The sequence below is a fragment of the Eptatretus burgeri genome, chromosome 17 (genome assembly GCF_056783735.1).
Source record: "Eptatretus burgeri isolate ZD-2024b chromosome 17, Ebu_testis_v1, whole genome shotgun sequence".
NCBI lineage: Eukaryota > Metazoa > Chordata > Myxini > Myxiniformes > Myxinidae > Eptatretus > Eptatretus burgeri.
Genome location: NC_140977.1, coordinates 14,703,650 through 14,728,667, shown reverse-complemented (window position 1 = coordinate 14,728,667; position 25,018 = coordinate 14,703,650). Strand labels below are relative to the sequence as shown.

Genomic DNA, 25,018 nt, shown 5'->3' with positions numbered 1-25,018 from the left:
GCAAGACCAACCAGTGTTTTTGCCGGTCAAAAGGACTGTCCTGCGCAGAGTGCTGTGGGTGTCAAAACTGCGCCAATGATGAACAGACCCGTGCAGAAATGGAACTTATGGATGATGAAAGCAGAACTGACGATGATTCCGACGATGAACTGTGAATGCGGGTGTCACACTGCTTTTGCTGTGGTGATCTACAACACAGTAGTATTCAGGTTGGTTAGCATGTAATAGTGGACTTGAGTTTTGTAATAACAGCAGTCAAGAGCCTAGTTCAGCAACTGCTTCAGAGCAAGAAATACTGGAGTTCTAAGACAGTAATCTTCTTGTGGAGGTTCTACTTTTCATCAGGCTGAGTCGTGCAGTGTCTTTGTCTTTGATTTAATCCGTAATAGCCAATGTAACAGTCTTTGATGGGTGCTGTAACTGTCTTTAATAGTCAATGTAACTACCTTTAATAGCCAGTGTGGCTGCCTTGAAAGCAAAAAGTTGCCTTGGTCAACTCGAAAGCCTGTCTGGTCGGTCCAGACGTTTTCGGCTGGTAAAAATATGTAACTGCTTCGGTTTACGACATTTAATTACAAACATCTTTAATAACAGTGAATAGGGCTCTGTATAAACATATTGTATCATTTTAAGACCTCACAAGAGTTTTCTTTGACGTACATATCAGTCTCTCCTTGATTCTTCATTTCTGTGTCAAAAACGTGCATTAATGTTGGGTGTATCTTTAATTGCCAAAAATGACCAATTGTGTCACATCCTCGAAGTGGAAACAAGTGGATTTGGACTCAGCGTCTAAAATTCTTTAAATATGCCAAATTTCATCCACATTGGTGATCTGCACAACAAAAATCATTTTCTGAAGGTAATAGCGAGTACCTCCACATGGTCTAAGAGAGAAAATGTCATTTTTCGTGCTTTGCTTGAAAATGTCATTGGATACGTGATGTGTGGCAAACAACACTTCACAACATCGAGCATAAACAGCACGGTCTTTATTTTGAACAAATCTGTATTCATCTCTCGAAGAGGGATAAAATTAGTGAACATCTAACTTTGCTTTCTTTCGAACCGCTATTTTGCCTCCCCCCCCCCAAACAACACCTAATCAGTGGAATTTATCACGAGATTTCCTAAGAATCAAGATTGGCTGACCCCACCAAACGTTATGCAGTTACCAAACCAATTGAATAGTTTTTTTGTGAATCATCATGTGCCTTTTAAGGTGACATGACTGATTAAAAGATTTTCCACAACTTGTGCATTTGTGTGGGCATTCTCCATTGTGAATCATCATGTGCCTTTTAAGGTGACATGACTGATTAAAAGATTTTCCACAACTTGTGCATTTGTGTGGGCATTCTCCATTGTGAATCATCATGTGTATTTTAAGATTAGATGAATAAATGAATGATTTTCCACAACTTGTGCATTTGAATGGGCGTTCTCCATTGTGAATCATCATGTGTGTTTTAAGGTGAGATGAATAAATGAAGGATTTTCCACAACTTGTGCATTTGAATGGGCGTTCGCCATTGTGAATCGTCATGTGTGTTTTAAGGTGAGATGAACGAATAAAAGATTTTCCACATATTGTGCATTTGTGTAGGCGTTCTCCATTGTGAATCTTCATGTGTGTTTTAAGGTCGGATGAACGAATAAAAGATTTTCCACAACTTGTGCATTTGTATTGGCGTTCTCCATTGTGAATCATCATGTGCCTTTTAAGTTCAGATGAACAAATAAAAGATTTTCGACAGCTTGTGCATTTGAATGGGAATTCACCATTGTGAATCATCATGTGCCTTTTAAGTTCGGATGAAGAAATAAAAGATTTTCCACAACTTGTGCATGTGAATGGGAATTCACCATTGTGAATCATCATGTGTCTTTTAAGTTCGGATGAACGAATAAAAGATTTTCCACAACTTGTGCATTTGAATGGGCGTTCTTCATTGTGAAGCTTCACGTGTGTTTTAAGGACAGATGAATAAATGAATGATTTTCCACAAATTGTGCATTTGTACGGGCGTTCACCATTGTGAATCATTATGTGTGTTTTAAGTTGAGATGAACGAATAAAAGATTTTCCGCAAATTGTGCATTTGTACGGGCGTTCACCATTGTGAATCATTATGTGTGTTTTAAGTTGAGATGAACGAATAAAAGATTTTCCACAAATTGTGCATTTGTACGGGCGTTCACCATTGTGAATCATCACGTGTGTTTTAAGTTGAGATGAACGAATAAAAGATTTTCCACAAATTGTGCATTTGTATGGTTGTTCACCATTGTGAATCATCACGTGTGTTTTAAGGTGAGATGAACGAATAAAAGATTTTCCACAAATTTTGCATTTGTATGGGCGTTCACTATTGTGAATCATCATGTGTGTTTTAAGGTGAGATGAACGAATAAAAGATTTTCCACAAATTGTGCATTTGAATGGGCGTTCACCATTGTGAATCATCATGTGTGTTTTAAGGTGAGATGAGCGAATAAAAGATTTTCCACAACTTGTGCATTTGTTTGGGCGTTCTCCAGTATCAATTATCACATGTGATTTTAGGGTGGATGACTCAGTGAACGATTTTCCATAAGTTTGATCAGCTTTTTTTCCTTTGTGAGACTGGTGAAAATTATTCTCTGCAAACATTTCATTATTCGGTTTTTCTTGTTTGTAAAAAGTCCTCTTGCTCGCTTCAGTTGGCGGGTCTTGCGGGTGTGTGTCTGAGCTGTTCCGACAAGTCGCTGCAGTCTCCCTTAGAGATTCAATGGATCCACCTGTAAATGTAACATCACATGACCTGTAAAAAAAATATCAGATTCTGCACAATACTTCTAATATTATTCTGACAAACGTACCCAAACATGTACAACTGTATTTGCACATGAATTTGTTGTAATTGCAGAAAAGTAAAAAAAATATTGATGTAAATGTACATTATTCTGTGTTCAAGTTTGGGTTTTCCCCATGATATTCATAATTTAGGGTAAATTCATCCAATTATCAATGATGAGCCACATGTTTGTTCCTGTAAATTGACAGCTTTTGTAAATGTGGGTGAAATAAACTGCTTTACTTTATTAGACAATTCATTGAAAACAATACCCCAAGTCGTCTTCAAATACATGCTTCAATATTAATAAAAAGATGATTTTAATGATTGTTGAACCAAAACAAAAAAAAAATCTGGAACTGTCATGCTATTGACGTTGAATTATCTTATGGACAGTGGGAAACTGATTTGTTCATTGAATTTATTATGAGGTAAAATGCCACTTTACTTCAGTTCATGCTTTAAGATAGAATTGAATAAATATATGCTGGGAAAGCTTGCAGGGAGGCATTGTACACATTCCTTCATAGTCGTAAAGGACCTTGTAAATGCTTAACTCTTGATCTACTGGCCCAGATGGCCAGGGCAAGAAATCACATCCTCTTTCCTCCCCTCACCCAGACAATCTGGTGCAAGCACCAATAAGAGACCATTTCTCATCCTGTGTTTCTGATTTTCACCTTATAAAGTTCCATCTGTTAATTTCCTTTGCTGTAATAATCACACCCCAGTGAGATCACATATATACTCAATGTACTCTTTGTAAAATTAAGTTTTTGCTTGCGAGCGTTCCAAGCTAAGCTTCTTTATGCACAAGCTTGTCTTTTATTTGTTACTGAACAAACAGCTGAAACTCAACAAAAAGTTCTGTCTCAAGGTGGCCAAAACTGCCTCGACAGTCCCACTCGAGGGAGAGGGGGAGGAGTGGGAGAGCAGGAGGGGTGGGAGAGGGGGGAGAGGGGGGAAAACGGTGGGAGAGGGGGAGGGGGAAAGCGGTGGGAGAGGGGAGGGGAGGGGGAGAGGGGGAGAGGGGGAAAGGGGGTGGAGGGGAGGGGTAGAGGGGGAGGAGAGGGGGAAGAGGGGGAAGAGAGGGGGAAGAGAGGTGGGAGGAGAGGGGGAGAGAAGAGAGGAAGAGGGCGAGAGAAGAGAGGGAGAGAGAAAAGAGAAGAGAAGTGAGAGAAAAGAGAATAGAGAGTTATGCTTCATGAAGAAAACACACACACACACACACACACACACACACACACACACACACACACACACACACACACACACACACACACACACACACACACAGACACACAGACACACAGACACACAGACACAGACACACAGACACACACACACGTTTCACCACACAACGATTTTTGCAGAAAGAACGTATAAATCAAGAAAATGACCAAAGACCAAGATTGCAAAAATGAAGTGAAAATATCCTCCAAGTTGAAGAGATCCAAAATTGTTTGTCAATTTGTTGCCATTTTTTTTCTGTCACCCCCATTCTTCTACGAGACAAGTTCAGATGTAAACATGTAAAATAAATCAACAAAACGTGTTCAATTAAAGCCCAATTAGAATTGACGATCGGTCAAATTTAGGATAACAGGAGAAAACAAGGTACATTATTGTTGGCTATTTTATTTCACCGAATGATCAAAGGGACAATGGATGTTTGAGAAGTTGGTCTACTATCATGGTTATTTCTTAAAGCAATGAAATTAAACTTTGGGTTTTTCTTTTTTCTTCACAACAGAGTACATCATCAAAATGTCTGAAGCAACATGGAGTGGCATTGACAGAAACCTTCATGGAGATGTCTCTTGAATAAAGAAGCTTTGGAGTCATTGTGTTCTCATGTATCCAGACTGACATTGTCAGGTCAGGTCAGATTAGATCTGTGACTTGCCATAGGTACCATGTAAATCTGCACTAACCTGTTCCAGGGTCAGGTTGTCGGCGAATAAACTGTCTCCCCCACCTAGTTTCTTGGTGAGGAGGGTGTATGATATGGACACCCAGCAGGATGAAAAACAAAACCTGTCAAAGGGCGGAGGAGCTCCTTACGAGCAAATGGGCATCCACATATCGTGCCCAACTGTGTCTGTGGACGTTCTCCTGCAGTTGGGTAATCTTTGTATGAGGAGGTTGGTGGCAGGATTTGCACTCCATTTGCACTCTAAAAACCATTCATTCCACAAAACATACAAAAAGCATTAAAAAAAATCTGAAAATCCACTCTGTCGGATTACTTCCTGTGCAGCTGCCATTCACAGGGCAAGTCACCGGATGATAGGATTGAGACAAAGCCTTCGGGTTCCCCAATCTTTGATGACAGGAGGGAAACCACGGGGTAGCCTTCCGGGTCAGATTGCGGCCGTGTGTGTCGGGGTGGTACTGAGGTGTCGTCCACCAGACAGAGGTCTCCTTGGGTTAGTGTGTGGCTCTTCGGGTGCGTTCTTGGAATGTCCGATCTCGAAGAGAGGATGATCACCTGTCTCTCTTATCATCTGAGCTCAAGCGTTTGGACATCGGTATTGCAGCACTCTCTGAGGTTCAGAAACAGGATTGCAGCGAGATCATGGAGAATGGCTACACCTACGATTGGTCTGGTCGCTTTGATGGTTACCATGCCCAAGGAGTTGCTGTGGCTGTGTCCAATAAGCTGACTCCAATGATAATTGAGGTAACACCGGTCAACGAGTGTATTATGAGACGAAGGTTCATCACTCCTTGGGTGTCATTGCCCTGGTCTCTGGATATGCTCTGACTGAGGCGAGTGATCTCAATGTGAAGGATGCATTCTATGCCATGCTCGAGTCTGTGGTTGATCAGTGCCCCAGGCGAGATAGACTTCTAGTCTTGGGGGATTTCAATGCATTGATGAGAACTGATAGGGATGGTTATGAGACATGTGTTGGTCCCCATGGCTTTGGAGTTGTGAACCAGAATCGCACTGAGTTCCTTGACTTTGAAAGAAGTCATGGACTTAGGGTGGCTGGTTCATGGTTTCAGCGCCCATAGGCTCATAACTGGACTTGATATTCCAACGCTTGCGGTGTGGCAAAGGAGATTGACCATGAGTAGGGTGAATATACTGATTCTGGCTCACTTTTCCCCATGTAAGTGAATGGGGGATTTTCAGAGATTCATATTTTTTTCGCCTAAAAAAGTAAACCCCCTTTTTATCCGAAGGTATATTTATTTGTCTCCCCTTTTAACCTTGGGGCACTCTTTTCAAATAAACAATGCAATAAGATAAAGATTGGTTCAAGTCGTAAAGCAGTAATGTCATTTGTTAAAGGTGATTTCAAAGAAATGTCTGAAACATGTGAGCCTCGGGACACTCTTTTTCAAATAACCAATGCATGTTGTTTAGCTCACTCATTGAACCTAAAAAGATTTGTTCATTCTCAAATTCCTTCAATGGCTTAATTTTCTTTGCACAATAATCCCCATCTAAAATATTTAAAAATAAAACATATGAATCTTTATATTTTTCAAGATACCCCTTTTGTGCAATTATGAAATGATAAACTTCTCTTAATGCTCTTGTTTGACCACCTCCTGAGCCACATATCATTTTGAGATTATTGTAAATTGTTTGTCTATTGTTCAATTGCAAACCATCAAAGTTTTCAGTCCATTCAAGGATATTAATTTTTTTTTCTTTACATCCTCCAACTTACTCGTTTTTAAAATGATTCGCGTATTTGTTTTATTTACCTTTGTTTCAGTTATTTTTTCAATAAGACTTATTTGATATTTTTCACTTTCATTATGTTTTCCATTTATATACCATGACTGACATTTTCTCCACTCTTTAGTTTGATTAATACTTGGTTTGACCATTTATATATTGTGAAAAAATGCGGCGGTAGCCCTTAAAAATCCTAACCCATCTTCCCATCGTTAAAGCACAATCAATTCTATACACTCTATCATACAATATCCATATGGAACACAATCTATTCCATTATCTAAAATAAATCTCTTTTCATCAAAGGCTCCTTATGCCTTTTTATTTACTTCTTCACTATATATCTTATGTTTATAACTTCTTCTTGTATTCATTTTCCTTTATTCTTCTTTCTTATTCATCAAACAATAATAATAATTTCTAAAAGTTATTGATTTCTTTATTACATATTTCTTTATTCCCTTTAACCTCTTATCAATCTGATCACCATACTTATAAGCGTATGCCTTTGCTCTCAATCCAATAAACTCACTCATTACTTTTCCACCCAACTCATCCTGAAACTTACAAATAATCTTTTCATTCTTTTTTGAAAATAACTCACTCTTCTAACTAAAATTACTTGTATCATATACTCCAATATTTTTCTTCATATCTTTATAAACATCAACAGTTTTTATATCTACGATAAAACTAGGAGTGTCCATATACAACAATGAAACATTTTCACCATACTCTTTCTTTAAGCCATGAAACAAATAATCATACATCAATATCTTTGATAAATCAAGAACTCTTGTTCCAATATAAATTGGTTTATCCATTACAATACTTTCCTTTTCCATATGAATAGCAGAAAAGTTCTCTGAAAAAACCTCTTCTCTCAAAAAAAATGGTTTATTTATCAATCTCAAAGCTTCTTTCCAAGATGTTGCAAATCTAACGTTTTGCCTGTTTCTAACGTTCTCCATTGTCTTTCCAAAGACAGCATGATCCATCAATTTATAGAATTCCCCTTCAAATTTTACTTTTGTATTTGTTCTCATATCTGTATTGAATTTAATATACTTTTTCATCCAAGGACATTGTTTAAATTTTAAAACTCCATGAATTTTAGCTGCTCTCATTCCTTCTCTCAAAAACCGTTTCAACCTTTTCTGATGCAAAACATATCCCTCTTTATCATAGAATGTTGTTAATAACTTTGCTGTTGATTTACCTTTAATATTATAACTTTTATGATAATCACTTAACCATTCTTTCTTTGGGGGTTCTTTCTCACATGCAAAAGGAAGGTCTTTATGCTTATTTTGAAGATCACTCGGGTACCTCAAATCAACTTCAAAATGATAACCTTCTTCTTCCTCATTTAATTCCTCTTGAGAAGAAATAACAATATTCATCACAGCCTTTTCATAATCCTTTTCTTCCAACCACTCAAATTTACCAAAAGGAAGAGATTGAGACATTGCCCATCCATAATAATTATTAGCATCAAAATACATCAAATAATTACTATCTTTATCACGATCATAATTTGGAAGATATTTATTATTTGCTTCAGCATATCTTTTTGAACATACTTGTGATATTCCACCTCTCTTGGACTTCTCAATCATCAAAAGCATATCTACATCACTGATTAAATCTATATCTTGTTTTGTCATTTTCAACATTGCACTCCAAGCTAAACCAGGAGCTGTGAAATAGTGGGCAGGATCTAATCCATAACAATTTTTATGATGACAGAGTGATCTAAAAGCTTCAAACACATTAGCAAACAATAAAACATCTGTTTTTAGATACAAATCATGATATTCTCCAAGGTTCTTTGTCTTAAATATTTTCCAAATTTATTGTGCATGTTTATATTCCTTATCACTTGTCTCTTCTTCATGAAGGTTATGATTGAAACTTTCTTTTGAAGGAAGTTGTGTTTCTTTAAGTCTCATAAATGAATCCATATAATCATAAGGATAAATTACCTTATTTGAAAGAATTTTCTCTCAACTCTGAATTTCATTCCTTGTTTGAATTTCCTCTCTTGTTAGAATTCCCTCTTTAATCAGAATCTGCTCTTTAGTTCGAATTTCATTCATTGTTTGAATTTTCTTTATAATTAGAATTTCACCTTCAGTTAGAATTTCTTCATTAATTAGAATTTCCTCTTTACTTTGAATTCTCTCTTTAATCTGAATTTCCTCTTTAGTTCGAATTTCCTCTTTTGGAAAGAAGACAATTTGTTTTGGAAAAGAGCCCCTGGAGCTTAGATTTGATGCGAGGTTGGCTAGTGGTGTTCCCATAAAATTGTAGGAATCTAGAAACCTAATACGAGTTAAAGGTCTTGTGAATATCATTTTTGTAAATGAAATATACTTTTGACTTGTGCTTGTTATGGCAGAAATATTCCCAGGTGTTTTTGAAAGTTCATTTATACATAGATATGTATCGTAGTTGGCGCTGTTGTGAAGAAAGACTGGAATAAAAGAAGGAAATTTATAATTAAGATTACAACAGGAATGAGCGGGACCTCTATATTTACCAGTAAAATGACAATGATCCCTCACTTTAGACTCCTCAATTTCCTCCTCACAAATATGACAGATATTGTTCTTTCGAAATTCTCATTTTTCTTCTTCGGTTAATTAAATCGGTTCATTTGTTTCTTTCATTAATTTAGTTAGTCTTATACAATCCTTTTCTAATCGTTTTACTCACTCTTGTGAAGCTTTTTTTCCACTATAATGTTCAAGTTTATTATACTTTTCTCCAACAGATGATTTGATATAATAACAGAAACCACAAGGAATATGTTTTTGATATTTATTTGTATATGATTCTTTTGGATCAGGAGAAGGAGTTTTTATCTTTTTTTAGGATACATTCAAAATCAGCGTATATCACAAATGGGTGCATGATAGATTTATTATAATCTTCAAAAGAAATCTTTTCACCAGGTTTAGGCATTGTAATTACAGCTGATTTATGATTACGACAATATTTTGAAATTTGTTCTAATTGTTCTTTTGTTTGAAATGAATTAAGACATCGCTTACAAGGATATATTTTGTTTGATGTTCTGAATACCTGAGAAGAGATTAATATTGATAAATTATTGATGTATGTGTAATGTGAATTCTTTCCAACACTAAAATATAAAAGATCAATGTGTGTTTCTTCATTTTTATTGTTGCTTGAAATTTTTCATGTTTGAACTTTGTATCAGTTAATTCATATACATCAATAGAAAGATTATTATTTTTCTCAAATTTAGGAATATCTGTTCGTGGCATTGAGAATTTAAAATCTTTAATGTCCAAGGTATTCTCATATTTCATATATTGTTTTACTCTTTCTGAATTACAATTTGGTGGATGTAAGTGAGCAAGAACAGATCAGAGAAAACATTTATTATCATTGTTCTTTATATTAACAACTGCCTTCTTTAGTTTCATTTCTTTTGTTAATTCAATATAAGAAGAAGCTTTAAGAGGGTTTGATTTTAGAATGTGTATATCTAAAAAGATAATTTTAAAAATATTAAATCCACTTCCTACCACTGTATTATCAACATCCTCCTCTTGTCTTGATAGTTCTTCATTAACCCCACTATTCACAAAATCTTGAAATGATGTTATAAAATGAAGATCTGTTCTCATATAAGGAGTTTGTTCTTCATCTTGTCTTTTCATATTCATTTTCACTCCCATATAAAACTTTAAAGTTTTCATTTCTTTTAATGTCTTTTTAATAACTTTTTCAACATCAGGTTTCATTATTTCAATTGATTCAGCTATTGATGATGGACCGGGCTCTCCAAATTGAAAAATCCTTATTTTTATATGCCCTTTAAATGCCCCATCAGCGTTTTCAATATAATAGTCTCCCTTTACTTTAAACTCATTTTTCTTGTGTTTTTGTGATTGAAGATGTCTATTATAACTACTCTTCAAAACATCCTTTGAGCAGATATCACAATGTTTTCATTCAAATTCAAGAGGAGATATTTGATGAAATAGAGTAAATGTATGTTTGTTGGTTTGAAGGTGTTTTTTTTATAATATTTATATTCGTGATTGCAAACATCGCAGTAAGTTGTATTCACCATATTTATATAATAAAACTTTGCTTAAACTAAAATTTTCTTGATGAAAATTTCGTTGAATTTATTGGTGAATCTGTGCTTGAAACCATTTTATCCTCCAACTTTTTTCACTTGATAAATACAATGTTTCAAGACACAAAAGACAAGTTTCAATCAATCTCTTCATTTGTAAAAGATACTGAGAAATATGTCAAGGATGTAAAATTGAACAAAGATAAATATAACAACTATTGGATAAAAACAATTATGGTAAATAACATGAGTTCTTCAATTTCCTTCAGTGGAAGGGCTTTTCGTACACCTGGAAGAACATCAATTAAAGTATCTCCAACAAAAGTTTCTCCTCTCCTTCTGGTAATATATTCAAAATTAGAAAAAGCAATGAAACAAGAAAAAGTATCAAAAAAAAACCCAATGGATGAAGCTTGAGAAAGAAAAGATAAGACCATCTGTAATATGCAAGGAGAAATTTGTATTTTTTTTTTAACAACCCTAAAGATGCAAGTCCTGATGAAATAAAGGATGTTAATATATCAGTGGAAATGACATTTCGTTCAATAGTAGTTAAACATCATTTTAAAATTACCTTTAATATTAAAAATGTTGTAGTTGAATCTGGTAATGAAAAAAAGTAGATAGATATCAATGGTAATGTTGTTTCTACGAATTAAATATGAGTCAATATTCAACTGAATATTTTGAAAGTATAGATGATTCTAAAGATGAAATTTAGTTTAAGTAAAGTTTTACTTTATAAATATGCGAGACTTCCCTGATTCTCCATATGACAAATTTGAGAATTGTCCTGCGGGTGAAAGACGGGGATTAAACACAGAGTCAAACGCCTATAAACAATGTATATTCTGTGATTATCTTCTAATTAATGATAATAAAAAATATAAAAAGGAAAAGAATTCTTTTAGATTTACACCAAAAATGAATTACTTTTCAAGATTCATTCGATAAATGAATGTAAAGTATGAGGGTGATAACACACCTTTCCTTACAAGGGAAGAAACTGAACGTTTTAGAGAAATGATCAAAGGATTGTTGTTATATATTGTTGCGAATTCGCGCCCGCCGGCGTGCGGACGGCCACATAACTCAGATCGCGGCGCATCGCCCACAGGACGGACAATTCAGTCGTGACCCTCTCGGAACAACGCCGGGAGGTAGTTACGGGTGGAGGTTTAACCCTACCACGACCGTGCCAATTGCCAACCCGCGCAGGATAGGGTTGCTCCGCAAATTCGATCTACCTAAGTACCTGTGCGGATGGTCGACCGGGCGATCGTACCACGCCACAGGCCGACTCCGGACACGAACCGCTTAAGCTGTCCGTTCCATGCTACAGTGATAACCGAGCGGTGTTATCGTCGGCCTCGACGGTTCCGATTAATTACCGGGCGTATTAAGCCCACTACGAACACTTTACGTGAAGCAGGATGGAGAGTCAATAAAGAAAAGAAACATGCGAAACGGGAAAACAGTTCACACAAAGCACATTTATTTCCCGGCACACGGAAAGCACACATATACAGCCAAACAGTCAAAATGCACATATAGCAACAAAAACAAAAGCAACAACGACGCAGAATTACTACCAACTACGCACACACACAAGGCAACACTTATACAGTTCTACTTCGCAGACGGCGCCAACACACATTTACTCAAAAGTAAAGGAAAGAAGCCACCCTCATAGACAAGGGGGCAGACGGGCCTGTAGGCCAATATGTGCGCGTGACCTGTATTGGCCTGTAGGCCAATATGTGCGCGTGACCTGAAGGAGTGGCCAGGCCCGCGAGACCGGGGGTTCCTACCGGCCAGGCCCGCGAGACCGGGCAGATGTGGCCGCGTGGCTGTGCCCCGACTCCGTGCTCCTTGGCGGGTTTCGTTGGCACGACGTTTGGAGTGGGGTGGGAACGGGGCCCCCTTGTTGCACTATCTCAGCGCGGGGGAAAGGGGGAATTGTTGATGCCCTGGGGGAGGGAGAATGGCTGGCTGGCTTGGGTCCCGCGACGAGCGATCCCACACCGCGACCTCGTCGCCGACTGCCGTCCTTCTCGCCTCGGACCTGAGCTCCTTTGCCTCTTCACGCAACTCTTCTCAGCCGACTCCAGAACCCAACTCGAAGACACACCGATCACTTCGCCACCCGACTCCCCTCACTTCGCCACCCGACTCGACTGACTTCATTTGCCTTGCGCTCGCCTTCTTATAGGCCGGCAGGAGAAAACAATATGCAAATATCCGGATCAGGATGACCTCGGGGACGGAGCCACGTTCGCCAGTTGGACGGAGGAAAAGTGGGCGTGAACCTCCCCTGATCCTAGAATTTGCATATATCGATTTCACACAGACGCGCTTGGAGGCGGGGCCAAGCCGCTCCGCGCTTGCTAATTGGACGGAGGGGAAGTGGGCGTGTAGCGTTCTTGATCCAAATTCTCCCTCGGAAAGGCCGCTATTTGCGCTCGCGGCTCGGTGCATCCGGCACCAATCGCCGAATGGGCCCGAGACAGCCCGACGCTCAGTGTTCACAGGTGGTGCGGGAATGGTCGTAGGAGAAAGGTGAAGGTGGTGGAGGGTTTTCGGTGGTGGTTTTATGGTTATGGTGCCGTTTGGGAATGGCGGTGATGCGCTGATGTGGGATTGAGTTGTGAAGGTAAAGGTCGTGGCTGTTGGCGTTGTTGTTGTTGTTGTTGTCCGAGGGTTGGAGCGTGGTTGCAGTTGGTGACGATGGCTGGCGTGGTGGTTGGTTTAAGATAATGATAGAACAGAAAAACGGCTATCTCAAAGCGTCGCAGCCCGGATTAATCACATAAATTCCCTCTATACAACGGGTTTGGGGCTAACCACACATGTACTTAGAGATATCTCAACTACGGGCCCTTCATGGTGTAATGCGAATTTCCACAGCCGTAACACTATTATTCACGGATGTGATTTTCAGGGAAATATCAACACAAGATATTGCATAAATAAAATAATGGATTAGCTTGAAATTAAACCTGAACTTAAGATAAAATATAGAGCTTCTAAAAAAGCCAATTAAAAAATTAAATAACGTATTTTCCAAATATATAAATGAATGATTTTTTTTACCCATTTGGGAAAATAAGATAAAATTTAACAACCATAAAAATCTTCCAAATTCATTAAGATGTCTCATAGTTGGTTCAAGCGGATGCAGAAAAACCTGCTTAATTTTGAAGATGCTCCTGACTCACAACTTTTTAGATTATGATAATTTAATAATTTTCACAAAGTCGACTTTTCAACCAGAGTATCAACTACTCTCACAAGGTTTTAATGCTGGTCTTCAAAAAGAAGATACAATCGGTTTATTTAAACTTCAAAAAAAACAAAATGATTATAACATTGAAGATATAATACATCTATTTTGTGATACACAGAGATGTAAAAAGAAATCAAAACCGATAACTTGTTTTCTTAGTGATAATACGGATGATATACCATCTCCCCAAGATTTGGATAAATCAAAAATGAACCTCGTTATCTTTGATGATTGTGTTAATGAGAGAAACCAAACGGTAATGGACAGCGACTACACAAGAGGGAGACATTCGTCTTGTAATTGTATTTACCTTCGTCAATCATACTTTCAACTTCCTCGTCGTTCCATCAGAAACAATGCTCATACTTTTATTTTATTCAAGTTAAATTCAATAGATAAACAATTTTTGGAGAGACAATTGTTCTACATTATGCAGTAAAAAAAGAATTTGCGGATTACATGAAGCACACGACTGAAAAATATAAATATATTGTTGTGAAACAAGATGAGCTTGTTGTTGAAACAAGATGTTGTGAAACAAGATTAAACAATATTTTCCAATAAATAAATGGATGCGAAAGAAAGAGCAAGAAGATTTAAGGTTTATCAAGAGTTTGTTTCAAAAGTTGTAAAACAACAGGAAGACATAAATAAGAAATGCAGACAGAAACTAACGGGTGAAGAAGCATTTGAAAGAAAACAAGAGAAATTTTTTGAACCACTTTTAAAAACTTCCAAAGAAAAAATAGTAGATGTTTCCACAGTTCCCACAGTAGAATATACTCCTAAAAAACTTCAAATGTTAAAAGATTTTGATCAAATGACGGAGGAAGAATTAGAGCATATAGGGGAATTAGAATATGATGATGAAGGATTATTTCAACAACTGGAAGAGATTAATCACCCCCCTGCTTATATTGTGAATGCTCCTCAAAACAATGAATATTCAGCGGAATCAAAAACCAAAGCAGGACTCATTCCAACAGAACAACCAGCAATATTTCATCTTGTTCAAGAAAAGGTATTTATATTGTTACGGCTGTGGAAATTCGCAATACACCATAAAGGGTCCTTAGATCAGTTATGTCGATAAGTAATTATGTAGTTAGATTTCCCCACCGTTGTTTAGAGGGAATTTCCGTGTTCACAGGGCTGCGATCCTTTAAGATAGCCGTTTTTCTTTTCTCTATCATTCTTTTGGACCAATCATCCCCCAACAACCAAATCGCCACCACCAACAACGCCCCCAAACAACTACAACACACAACCACCTTAACCACAACACCAACCATCGCCACCAACTACAACCATGAACCAACGACGCTCAAACCCTCACCACAACAACCACCACCATCTTCGCCACTATCCGCGTTTACGAAAGCCGTCCTCCACGGACCACGCAGCGACGATTTCCGCGGTAAAAAAACACCGTCCAAGAATGCACGCAGGATTGCCAGAATAAAAGCTCTTGCGGAGCCTGCACGGACTTTTCCCGCCTGTTTCTCCCGCCTAAATTCTCCCGCCTCGGATTCCCGCCTATTTTCCTTGCCCTGGGTGTGGTGGAAGTGCAATCCGAGCTGGGGGTCAAAGGTGAGAAAAGGTGGGGGCCTCTTTTTAGGGGAATAATTCCCTGGCCCTGAGCCAAAACTGACTCCCCCGGCCCCCTCACGGGGCGGGGTGGAGGGAGAGCGAGAGGGCACGCCCCCCTTCGAGAGGCTTCTCCAAGAAGCTCGAAATGAGACGGGGCCGAAAATGGGGCAGAGCGAAGGGCGGAGACCCGTGCTACAAAAGGCGGACAGCACGGACCTTGAGTAGTCTTCCTGTCTCCTTGTCTTCGAGAGTTCCTGTGTTCTTCTGGTTCTTTTTTGAGCTTCTGGGCTGGTCGTCGTCTTCTTCTTGGCGCTGGAAGAGGTCCTGCGCTCGCGGCTTGGCGAGCGGCCTGTCAACGGTGGCACGGACGGGAGACGCGGCAGCGCCGGTTGTGTGGTGGACCTGCGCGTCCGGACGAGGAGTGCCGGAAAGAGTTCGCCGGCCGCGAGAGAGGTTGGGGCCAGGCGTGACCACGCTGACGGTCATGGGAGAGGGACTCACTGGCCACAAAAAGGGAAGTCCTTTCTCTTCCACTTATTTCTTTGGGTTTTTGTATGCATGCTGTGGCGCCATGTCCAACAAGTTAGAACTGCCGAAGTGACTGTGCCTGCATGTACATTGCTTTAGTCGGGAGTAATTCTTTCTTTGCATTTCTATTTGTGTGCTGTACATACGTGCATGACTGTTATTCATTGCTTTGCCCGCATACGTGTGGTTTCAATAAATGTGCTTGTCGAACCATTCCCCGTTTCGTTGCGTGCTTTCCTTTGTTTGAAAGTTCCATCTTGCATCACGGAAGGAATTGGTAGAAGGGTGTAAGCACCCGGTAACTAATCACGGCCGTCGGGGCCGGCGATAACATAGCTCGGTTATCACTGAAGCACGGAACGGACCGCTCAAGCGGTTCGTGTCCTAGGCCGGCCAGCGGCGAGGTATGAACGCCCGGTTAACTACCCGCGCAAGTACTTAGGTAGGTCGAGTTTGGCGAACAACCCTATCCTGCGCGGGTGGCCGATTAGTACGATTGTGGTGGGGTCGAAAGACCCACCCGTGATCGCACGCTGGGCGGACCGAAATTCGTAACAATATTTAAAGATGAATTAAGGTTCTTAAGGTCTGCTCAACCCCCTGTTAAACTAACCCCCAGATGAATGTTTCTTCTCACAAAAGATGGAAGACAAGCTTCAACTGTGAGGAATGAATCAAAGTATTTTGATAAACCATTGGATAAGGAAAATAATGATGATAGAGAATATATTGATCTGCTGAACTCTGTTGATTATAGGGTTAGTCTTTCTGGTAAACGTCGCAAGAATGAGAAGGAGAAACACCTTATTCAGGCTTTAAGTATCCTTGGTTCAGGTGTTAGTTTTCTTCCAAATGACCCATCACAATTAGTTAATAGGTTGTTATTGTTGTGAGGTATGAAGAAGGCTGGAAATAGCAATTGTTTTAATGAAGCATCAGCCATTTTCGACCAGTTGATGAACATGAAAATAATTAATAAATCTCAATATAAAGACATTTTATCTCATTAAATACAATGAGAAGCACAATCCTGAGTTTTAATTTCACAACAAGTGACCACACATCTTCATTCCCATACCCACTACAACTTGACCCAACAAAAGAATATGAGGCATCTTTATTGTCCATGGAAACTTATAATACCTTATTTAATATAACTGATAAAAATGACAAGTTTAGTTATAATCCGGGAAGTGTATACAACACGATAACAGTCTCACCCGGAGCATATGAGATTTCTCAAATATCTTCTGAAATTGCTCGTCTTATGACAGAACAGGGTGATGAACCAAAAAATATTTTTATAGACATTCAAAAACATACTTCAAAATCAACGATAAAACTTAAAAATAACGACAAGGTTGATTTAACAATAGATAATTCATTTAGAGAGTTACTGGGTTTCTCCTCAAAAAAGATTGAAACTAATGGGACGTTTTACAGTGATAATGTCATTCAAATATCCTCAGGAATAAATTCGGTATTAATTCACTGTGATTTGATCGATGGTGCTTATAATGATGGAATAAAAACAAATACAATATTTTCATTCAGCGCATACTCAACCCCAATTGATTATAAATTCAATATGGAACCCCAAAAATTGGTTTATCTCCCTGTGTCAGGAAAAACCATACACAGAGTAAATTTTGGGAAAACCAACCAAGATAATCGTATGATTTCTTTTAATGGAGAAGTTATATCCATCAGAATTCACCGACGTGAAGTTTTCCAATAAATAAATACGATGGTGATTGTGAGGAAACAAGAGTTGAGAAAATATAAAATAATTACAGGGGATGGGATGTTCCTTTCCCCATACTACAAGGGTGAGGGTATGTATCTTGGTCAAGGATACTATAAACCTAAAGGACAAAGGGGTGTCGGACATCAATTTGGAGGAGATGGGATAATTGATACTCGAATGGGTATCGGTTCAACTATTCTAAAACATAAAGACCTAATTGGTTCAACTGCTTCTGCTGTGGGAAATGTAGCAGGTGCTGTGAAGAGCATAAAAGATGCCCAAAAGGAATCTCATAAATTACAAGCAATTAAAGAAATTAAGAAAGGCAAAACTCAGTTGTCCCCCCAAGAATGACAGAAAATAATTCAAATACTTAGGTCAGGGTTTCAAAAGTTTTAACATCTTTTTTCCTTAATAAATAAAAGTATGGAAGCAAGTGATAGTATCTATGATTTGGATGATACTATTATCATCTCAAACTCCACTAAAAAAGATTACTTCAAGGTAAATGCAATAACTGGAACAGACTGGAACGCAAATGGTACAAAAAGTTTTGAAATAAATAATTAATCAACAAACTTATTTGAATCTATCCGAAAGTTTGTTGTTGTGTAAATTTACATTCACCAAGGCTGGGAATAACACAAACGCTACACTCGTAAATGATTTCTTCTGGAAAATGTTTGAGAGTGTTTGTTTGTACATTGGAACACAAGAAGTTGAAGTGGTTGATTATGTCTCTGCTCTATATGAAATGATGAAATTTACACTCTATACATTCAGTGATAGAATGGGAAAGGGGGCTGTCGAAGGTTTTATTCCTGATATGTCAACCGGAACAACCACAGACCCTGGATACACTCAAAGGAAAGGAACGTATACTGATGATACAAAAGCAGTTAATAGTTTTACTATGGCATTTCCTCTTAAAGGTATATTTGGATTTTTTGATCATGATAAAGTTCTGTACGGTCTTAAAATTAGATTTCAACTTTAAAGGAATGATAATGAAAATAGATTACTTTTTGGAGTTGCGAGTGCTTTTGGTGATCAGAATAAATTTGTAATTGATGAAATGAGTTGGTATATTTGTGAATATACTCCTAATCTTAAAACAGAAGAGATGTTGAATAGAAGACTTAACTCAAAGAAACCACTCAGTGTATCATACCTCAAAAGAAGATGTCAACACGTTAAACGAAACCAAACCACTTACACGTGGAATTTGGGTGTGCTGGAAGGAAAGCCACGATATCTGTGGATCATTTTAAAAAAACCAGATGGCGATACTGCTTCTGATAAGAATAATGCATTGAGTGATAATTCTCAGGTGAAACAACTTTGTGTTTCTCTTGATGGAACATTTTATCCACGAGATAGATTGGATATTAATTGGGAAAAAATGATTTTGCTGAAGCATACAAGTCTTACCAAAAGGTGTGTGAAAGTAATGGAAATAAAGAACCTATTTTGGATATGACAGAATTTAAAAGTTTGAATACAATCTATGCGTTTGACCTGAGTGCTCAAAAGGAAACGAGAAAGTCTAATCGAGTGGATACTTCCCTATTCTTTAAAAGAGGAGAGAGTGAAGAAGTTGATACATATTGTTTGCTTTTAGAAGAAACAGAATTACAGATTAATACAGATAATGGTGTTATGAATAGTCTCGCATAATTTTTTGTTAAATGAGTGGCAAAGTACAAACTGGGGTATATGTTAATCAAATAAATCTTCATAAACTATCATCTTGTGTTCAAAATCAAAAGACTTGTACGATTAACGTTTATACAATTCAGAGAAAAGGAGCACGAAGAATTGATGTTTTGCTCACAAGAGAACAGGTTAATATCTTGAATGATACTGGCTCACTTAAAATTAAAATGACAAAACCAATGTTGAAAAAATATTCAATAAGAGAGATGAGTGGAGGATTTCTCCCATTACTAATTCCTTTATTTGCTGGTTTAAGTGCGGTTGGAGCATTGACGGGTGGTATTTCAACAGCGGTGAAAACTGCCAACGAAAGGAAGGCTCAACTCCGGGCTCAAAAATAATTGGAAAGACATAACAAAGAGTTGGAGAAACAAATTAGTGGAAGTGGTGTAATTGTCGATTTTGCTGAAAAACTTGAAGGTCTGCCTGATAAAGCGAGATTGTTAGTTGGAGATATGCTTTCTTCTATCGCACAAACAGGTGTAAAATTAACTAAAAGAGGTAATGGATTATATCTTTCTAATAAATAAATGAGCATTAATGAGTGGTTTAAAGAATTTGGAAAGAATAGACATCAAATTTTCAACTTGTCAAATATTGTGAGAAATTAAAAATTCATAATGTGGTTATTTGTATGAGAGATGAATTAACAAATGTGCCAAAACATACAAAGAATATTATTATGAACTTAGAAGATAATAATGGGAAAGGTTCTCATTTGGTTTGTATTTTTAATGGTCAAGACAAATATTATTTTGATAGTTTTGGTCTTCCACCACCTGTTGAAGTCATAAAATTTTTACAGAATGGTGTTTATCAAACATTTCAAGTCCAAGAATTAAATTCCAAGTGTTGTGGTCAATTATGTCTTTTATGTGTTATTTCAACTCAACAAAAATAAATTTTTTTACGACATTATTTTTAATCGAATATAAATGACTTATGTTGGTAAAGATGGTTCTATCTTTGGTGTATCCAAAGAACTGGATATTGATTTATCAAATTATTACACAAAGGCACAGGCTGAATGACATAAATATAATATAACCAAAAATATTAATATTAATATGAAAAATGCTTATAAATTAAAAAATTATCCAAGCCTGACTGACGCGAATGACTTGGTGAGATTAAGTGATTTATCACAATATATATCCTTAAATAAAACGGCCGTGTATTCCAAAGATACAGAAGTGTTGATTTTATCTCAAGGTCATACAGAATTCACAGTTCGAATTAAAATAAATTTTTATAAAGAAGGGCGTATCGTTTGTATGAGAATAGAACAATGGGGGTCTGATATGAATGATTTAGGGTATAATTGGTCATTTAAAATTGACCTAAAACACCTGGAAAAATTGAATCGATCGCGTAAGGAAGAATATTATCCACTTGGTATAGAGAATGAGTTTTCTGGAGCCATGATAAGTAAACAACAAATAAAAGAATTTAATAAGGGTAAATATAATAATGGTTTTGCCCTAGTTTATATCATGAAAACAGAAAAAAAAACAGGATTATAAATAAGTAGGGAAACACAAAATGATTTAAATATGGGAAGATGGGGAGGTGTTTCGTGTCATAATATGATTCGAACATATATTTCGAATACATAAATGACGGCAAGAAGGCTTCAAGAAAATTATCATTTCTGTGTCCAAGCATTGGGTATTCGATATTTTAATAAATATGTTCCACAACATAAGAATGAGGTATTTTAAATAAAAGATTGGCATTATGCTGATGTTGGTTGGTGATAAACCAACAACTTTAGATTTAATAAGAATGTTAAATAATGAAAAAATTCTAAAGTTAAGATAACGTAAGGCTCTTAGAAATGCAAAAGAAATTTTATTGGTTTCCTGTTGTAAAAAAAATTATTTTGGATACAGGAATAACAAGAAATCCTGATGAAAATATGTATGATATTCTATGGGGTGTAAGTGATTCAAGGATAGTAAGGGACAAGGAAGGCAATGAGGAGAGAGAGAAGGAGGAAAAAGAGAAGAGAGAGAAGGAGGAGAGGGAGAAGAGAGAGAAGGAGGAAAGAGAGAAGAGAGAGAAGGAGAAGAGGGAGAAGAGAGAGAAGAAAGAGAAAGAGGAAAGAGAGAAGAGAGAGAGAAGGAGAGGGAGGAAAGGGCGAGAATGAATAAATATCAAAATATGGAAACCAGTGAGATTAAAAAAAGATTGGAGGTATAACAGAAAATAACTCAACCCATCGAGGAGGAAAACAAAGAATTGACAAGTGTATTTGCAATATTTTCGACAAGACTATTTTCATCGGTAAGATATTGACTTTGATTAAATTTTTTCATTTTTTTCTTAAATAAATGGAGGAGAGAGTAAAGACATTTCTAAGGATTCTTTACGTTTTAAAAATTAAGATTCAAATGTGCATGTTGGAAACTAAAAAGGTTTTCGCACTCTGTAGGAATTTTTCTCATAAATATGTTGTCCTAAATGTAAAAAGAAAACTAATACGAAAAATATTTCATATTTTAAAAGTAAAAATAACAGGGTTATACAAAAAGGTATATGTTCGGTGTGTGGTTCAATTTTTTTGTTTATTTTTATCTCCAAACACAAACTCGGAGGAGATATCCAAAAGTTTTTATCAGGAAGTAAATTTACAACTACTGGAATACCAGGGGAATTACATCTACCAGGGTATTCTTTCTGTGGTCCAGGCACAAACTTGGATAAAAGATTAGATGAGGCAGACAATCCTAAATCATGGAGTAAGCCCATCAATAGGGTTGATGAAGTGTGCATGAGACACGCTATTGATTATGGGAATACCACAACTTTGGAAGAAAAGCATGAAGCCGATAGAGAAATGTTGTATAATCTTTCTCTGATACAAAATCCAACCTTGCGAGAAAAAGTTGATAGATTCATCGTAAAGAAGATGATCAGTGCTAAATTGAAACTTGGGCTTGGAAATTCAAAAAACTTATAGGCTCTAATGATGTCATTAAGACTGAAGAGTAATTGGCAAATGAATTACATAAACCAATATTCATAAAGTTTCATAGAAGGAAGGCTTATTCCAAGGAAGTTGATAATATCTGGTCCGCTGATTTGATTGAACTCAATAATGATAAGGGGTACAAGTATGCTTTAACCGTTATTGATATGAGGAGTCGATACGCATGGGTTGTCCCTTTAAAAAACAAAACAGGTAATTCTCTTATGTTAGCCTTTCAACAGATATTTAACAAAATAAGCAAAAACCTTAAAATTTGTGGACTGATGAGGGTAGAGAGTTTTATAACAAGACATTTATGAATTTTCTAAAAAATAACAGTATTACATTATATAGTACCTTTAATGAAAGAAAGGCAGTTGTTGTTGAATGTTTTAATCGTACCTTAAAAGAGAGACTATGTAAAAAATTCACACAATTCGGTTCACAACAATGGTCATCTTTTATTCAGGATATTGTAGATAGTTATAATGACATGATTCACACGTCAACGAATATGAAACCATCAGAAACATTTACAAAATTAAAATATGAAAAAGAGATTAATGTCAGAAAACCTAAGTTCAAAGTTGGTGATATCGTAAGAATATATGGATGGAAATCTCATTTTGCAAAGGGTTATACTAAACGATGGACGAACGAGCTTTTTAAAATTGTTGATGTAATACATACGGTTCCTTGGACTTATAAGATATATGATTTAGAAGGGGAAGAGATTTTGGGTTCATTTTATTCACAGGAATTACAAAAGACAAAGATAAATTGTAATTTTTTTCACTCTGCCCCTTTTTGACTCCACCCACACAAGCTCCACCCACACAAACCCCACTCCACACAAGCTCCACACACAAACCCCACTCCACACAAGCTCCACCCACATTCATCATGTTCACATAATTAGTGATTCATCAATTAGTTAATTCGTTCCCCACACACAACATGTTTATTTAATTAAAAAAATTGTCCACCCATCCATACAAGCTCCACCCATCCACCCATCTATTCACCCATCCACCCATCTATATCAAACCTCATCCACATAAACCCTACCCACAGAAGTCCCCACCCACATAAACCCCTCCCACACAAGCCCCACCCACACAAGCCCCTCCCGTAAAAACCCCACCCACAGAAGTCCCCACCCACACAAGCCCCTCCCACACAACCCCTCCCCCTCATCCCCTCCGTGCCCCCCGCCCCCCTTTGACCCCCCCCCCCCCTCATCCCACTCCCCACCCTTCCCCACACACACACACGGAGAGGGGAGGGGGTGGGATGAGGGGGTGATGGGTCGTTGGGGGGGGCGCACCTAACCCCCCACCCCTCCCTCCTCCCCTTCCCTAAATCTCCTTGATTTGCTTTTTGTAGTTAAGAATCAGATAATTGTAAGAAAAGCATTTATAATTAATCAACATTGATAATATTAAATATTCAGTTGTAAAAATAGATGATATTTCCAAGCAGTCTGCTTCAGATGTCTTGAGTGCCAGGTCAGATTCCTGCAGACGATTAACTTGTGCACTTGGTTCATCCAGACAGGTGTTTAAACTGAAAAATAAAAAAAATAATGTGTTAAAACTCAGGAGACATATTGACAGGCAGAGACAGATATAGAAATGAACACAGAGACAAGCAGATATACATACACTCACACATGCACGTGCACATGTGTGTTTCTCACCTTGAAGTCGGATCTTTCAAGATTATAGGAGATAACAGCAATGTCTTCCAGTCGGTAATGATTTCTCTCATTTCTCCCCTGAAAATCCGAATCTCTTGTACAAAATCAGACATCTGTGCCCAAACGTCGTGTAATTCAGAAAATTCATTTTCAACATCGGTGATTAATGATGTTGTTATTGGAGACAATCTGTTGAAAAAAACAATATTTATTAGTCATACAGTGATTTAATTAATAATCAGTTGCTTCACTGTGATTCTCAGAGGAAGAACACAAACAAACTTACCGATATTGTAATGGATTCTCTTCTTCTTCAGACGAAAGATAGTTCATGTTTCAATCGTTTCTCAATAGGACAAGATGAGAAAAATGATAAAGCTTTCAGACAAAGTTTACGACTGACGGCTCGTTTATAAAACTACTTTGAGGAAGTGAAATTAAGTCATCTTGGAATTTTTTCAGGGCGTGTCCACACGGGGAAATGACGTTTTGGGCAAAACAGCTTAGCTTGGGAAATGTGTGGGCGATACATTCTCAAGCACTTACCCATTTTTAACAAAAAATTAAAATGCTTTGAATGATTTTTGATAAAACTTACGTTTATTAGCCTGTTAGTGTTCTGATTTAAAATATAACCACGAGTCCTTGTCCCTCACAGAATACTTCCTCATCTTCACGGCATGAACTGAAAACACTTAAAAAACATCCCCATTCGTTGGTTCACCTTTGAGTGGAGTTAGAGTCAGAGGGGGAGAGAAAATCATTCTCCTCTTTTTATCCTAATGGGTTTCGAGTCAGAGAGTTCTCCCTATTAATTTGTATGAGGTTTT

At 37.4% G+C, this 25,018-nt stretch overlaps 1 protein-coding gene across 2 annotated transcripts in view; it reads right to left on the bottom strand.

Moving 5' to 3' along the window:
- Nucleotides 1-972: 972 nt before the first annotated feature.
- The window catches only part of LOC147009372 (uncharacterized), a 37,991-nt gene continuing 13,945 nt past the window's right edge, over nt 973-25,018 (bottom strand). For both annotated transcript variants that reach the window (XM_085861956.1, XM_085861957.1), the window contains exon 3: nt 973-2,781. In XM_085861956.1, coding sequence (XP_085718082.1) covers nt 1,172-2,781 — 1,610 coding nt within the window. In that variant the 3' untranslated portion in view covers nt 973-1,171. The remainder of the gene's footprint in view (nt 2,782-25,018) is intronic.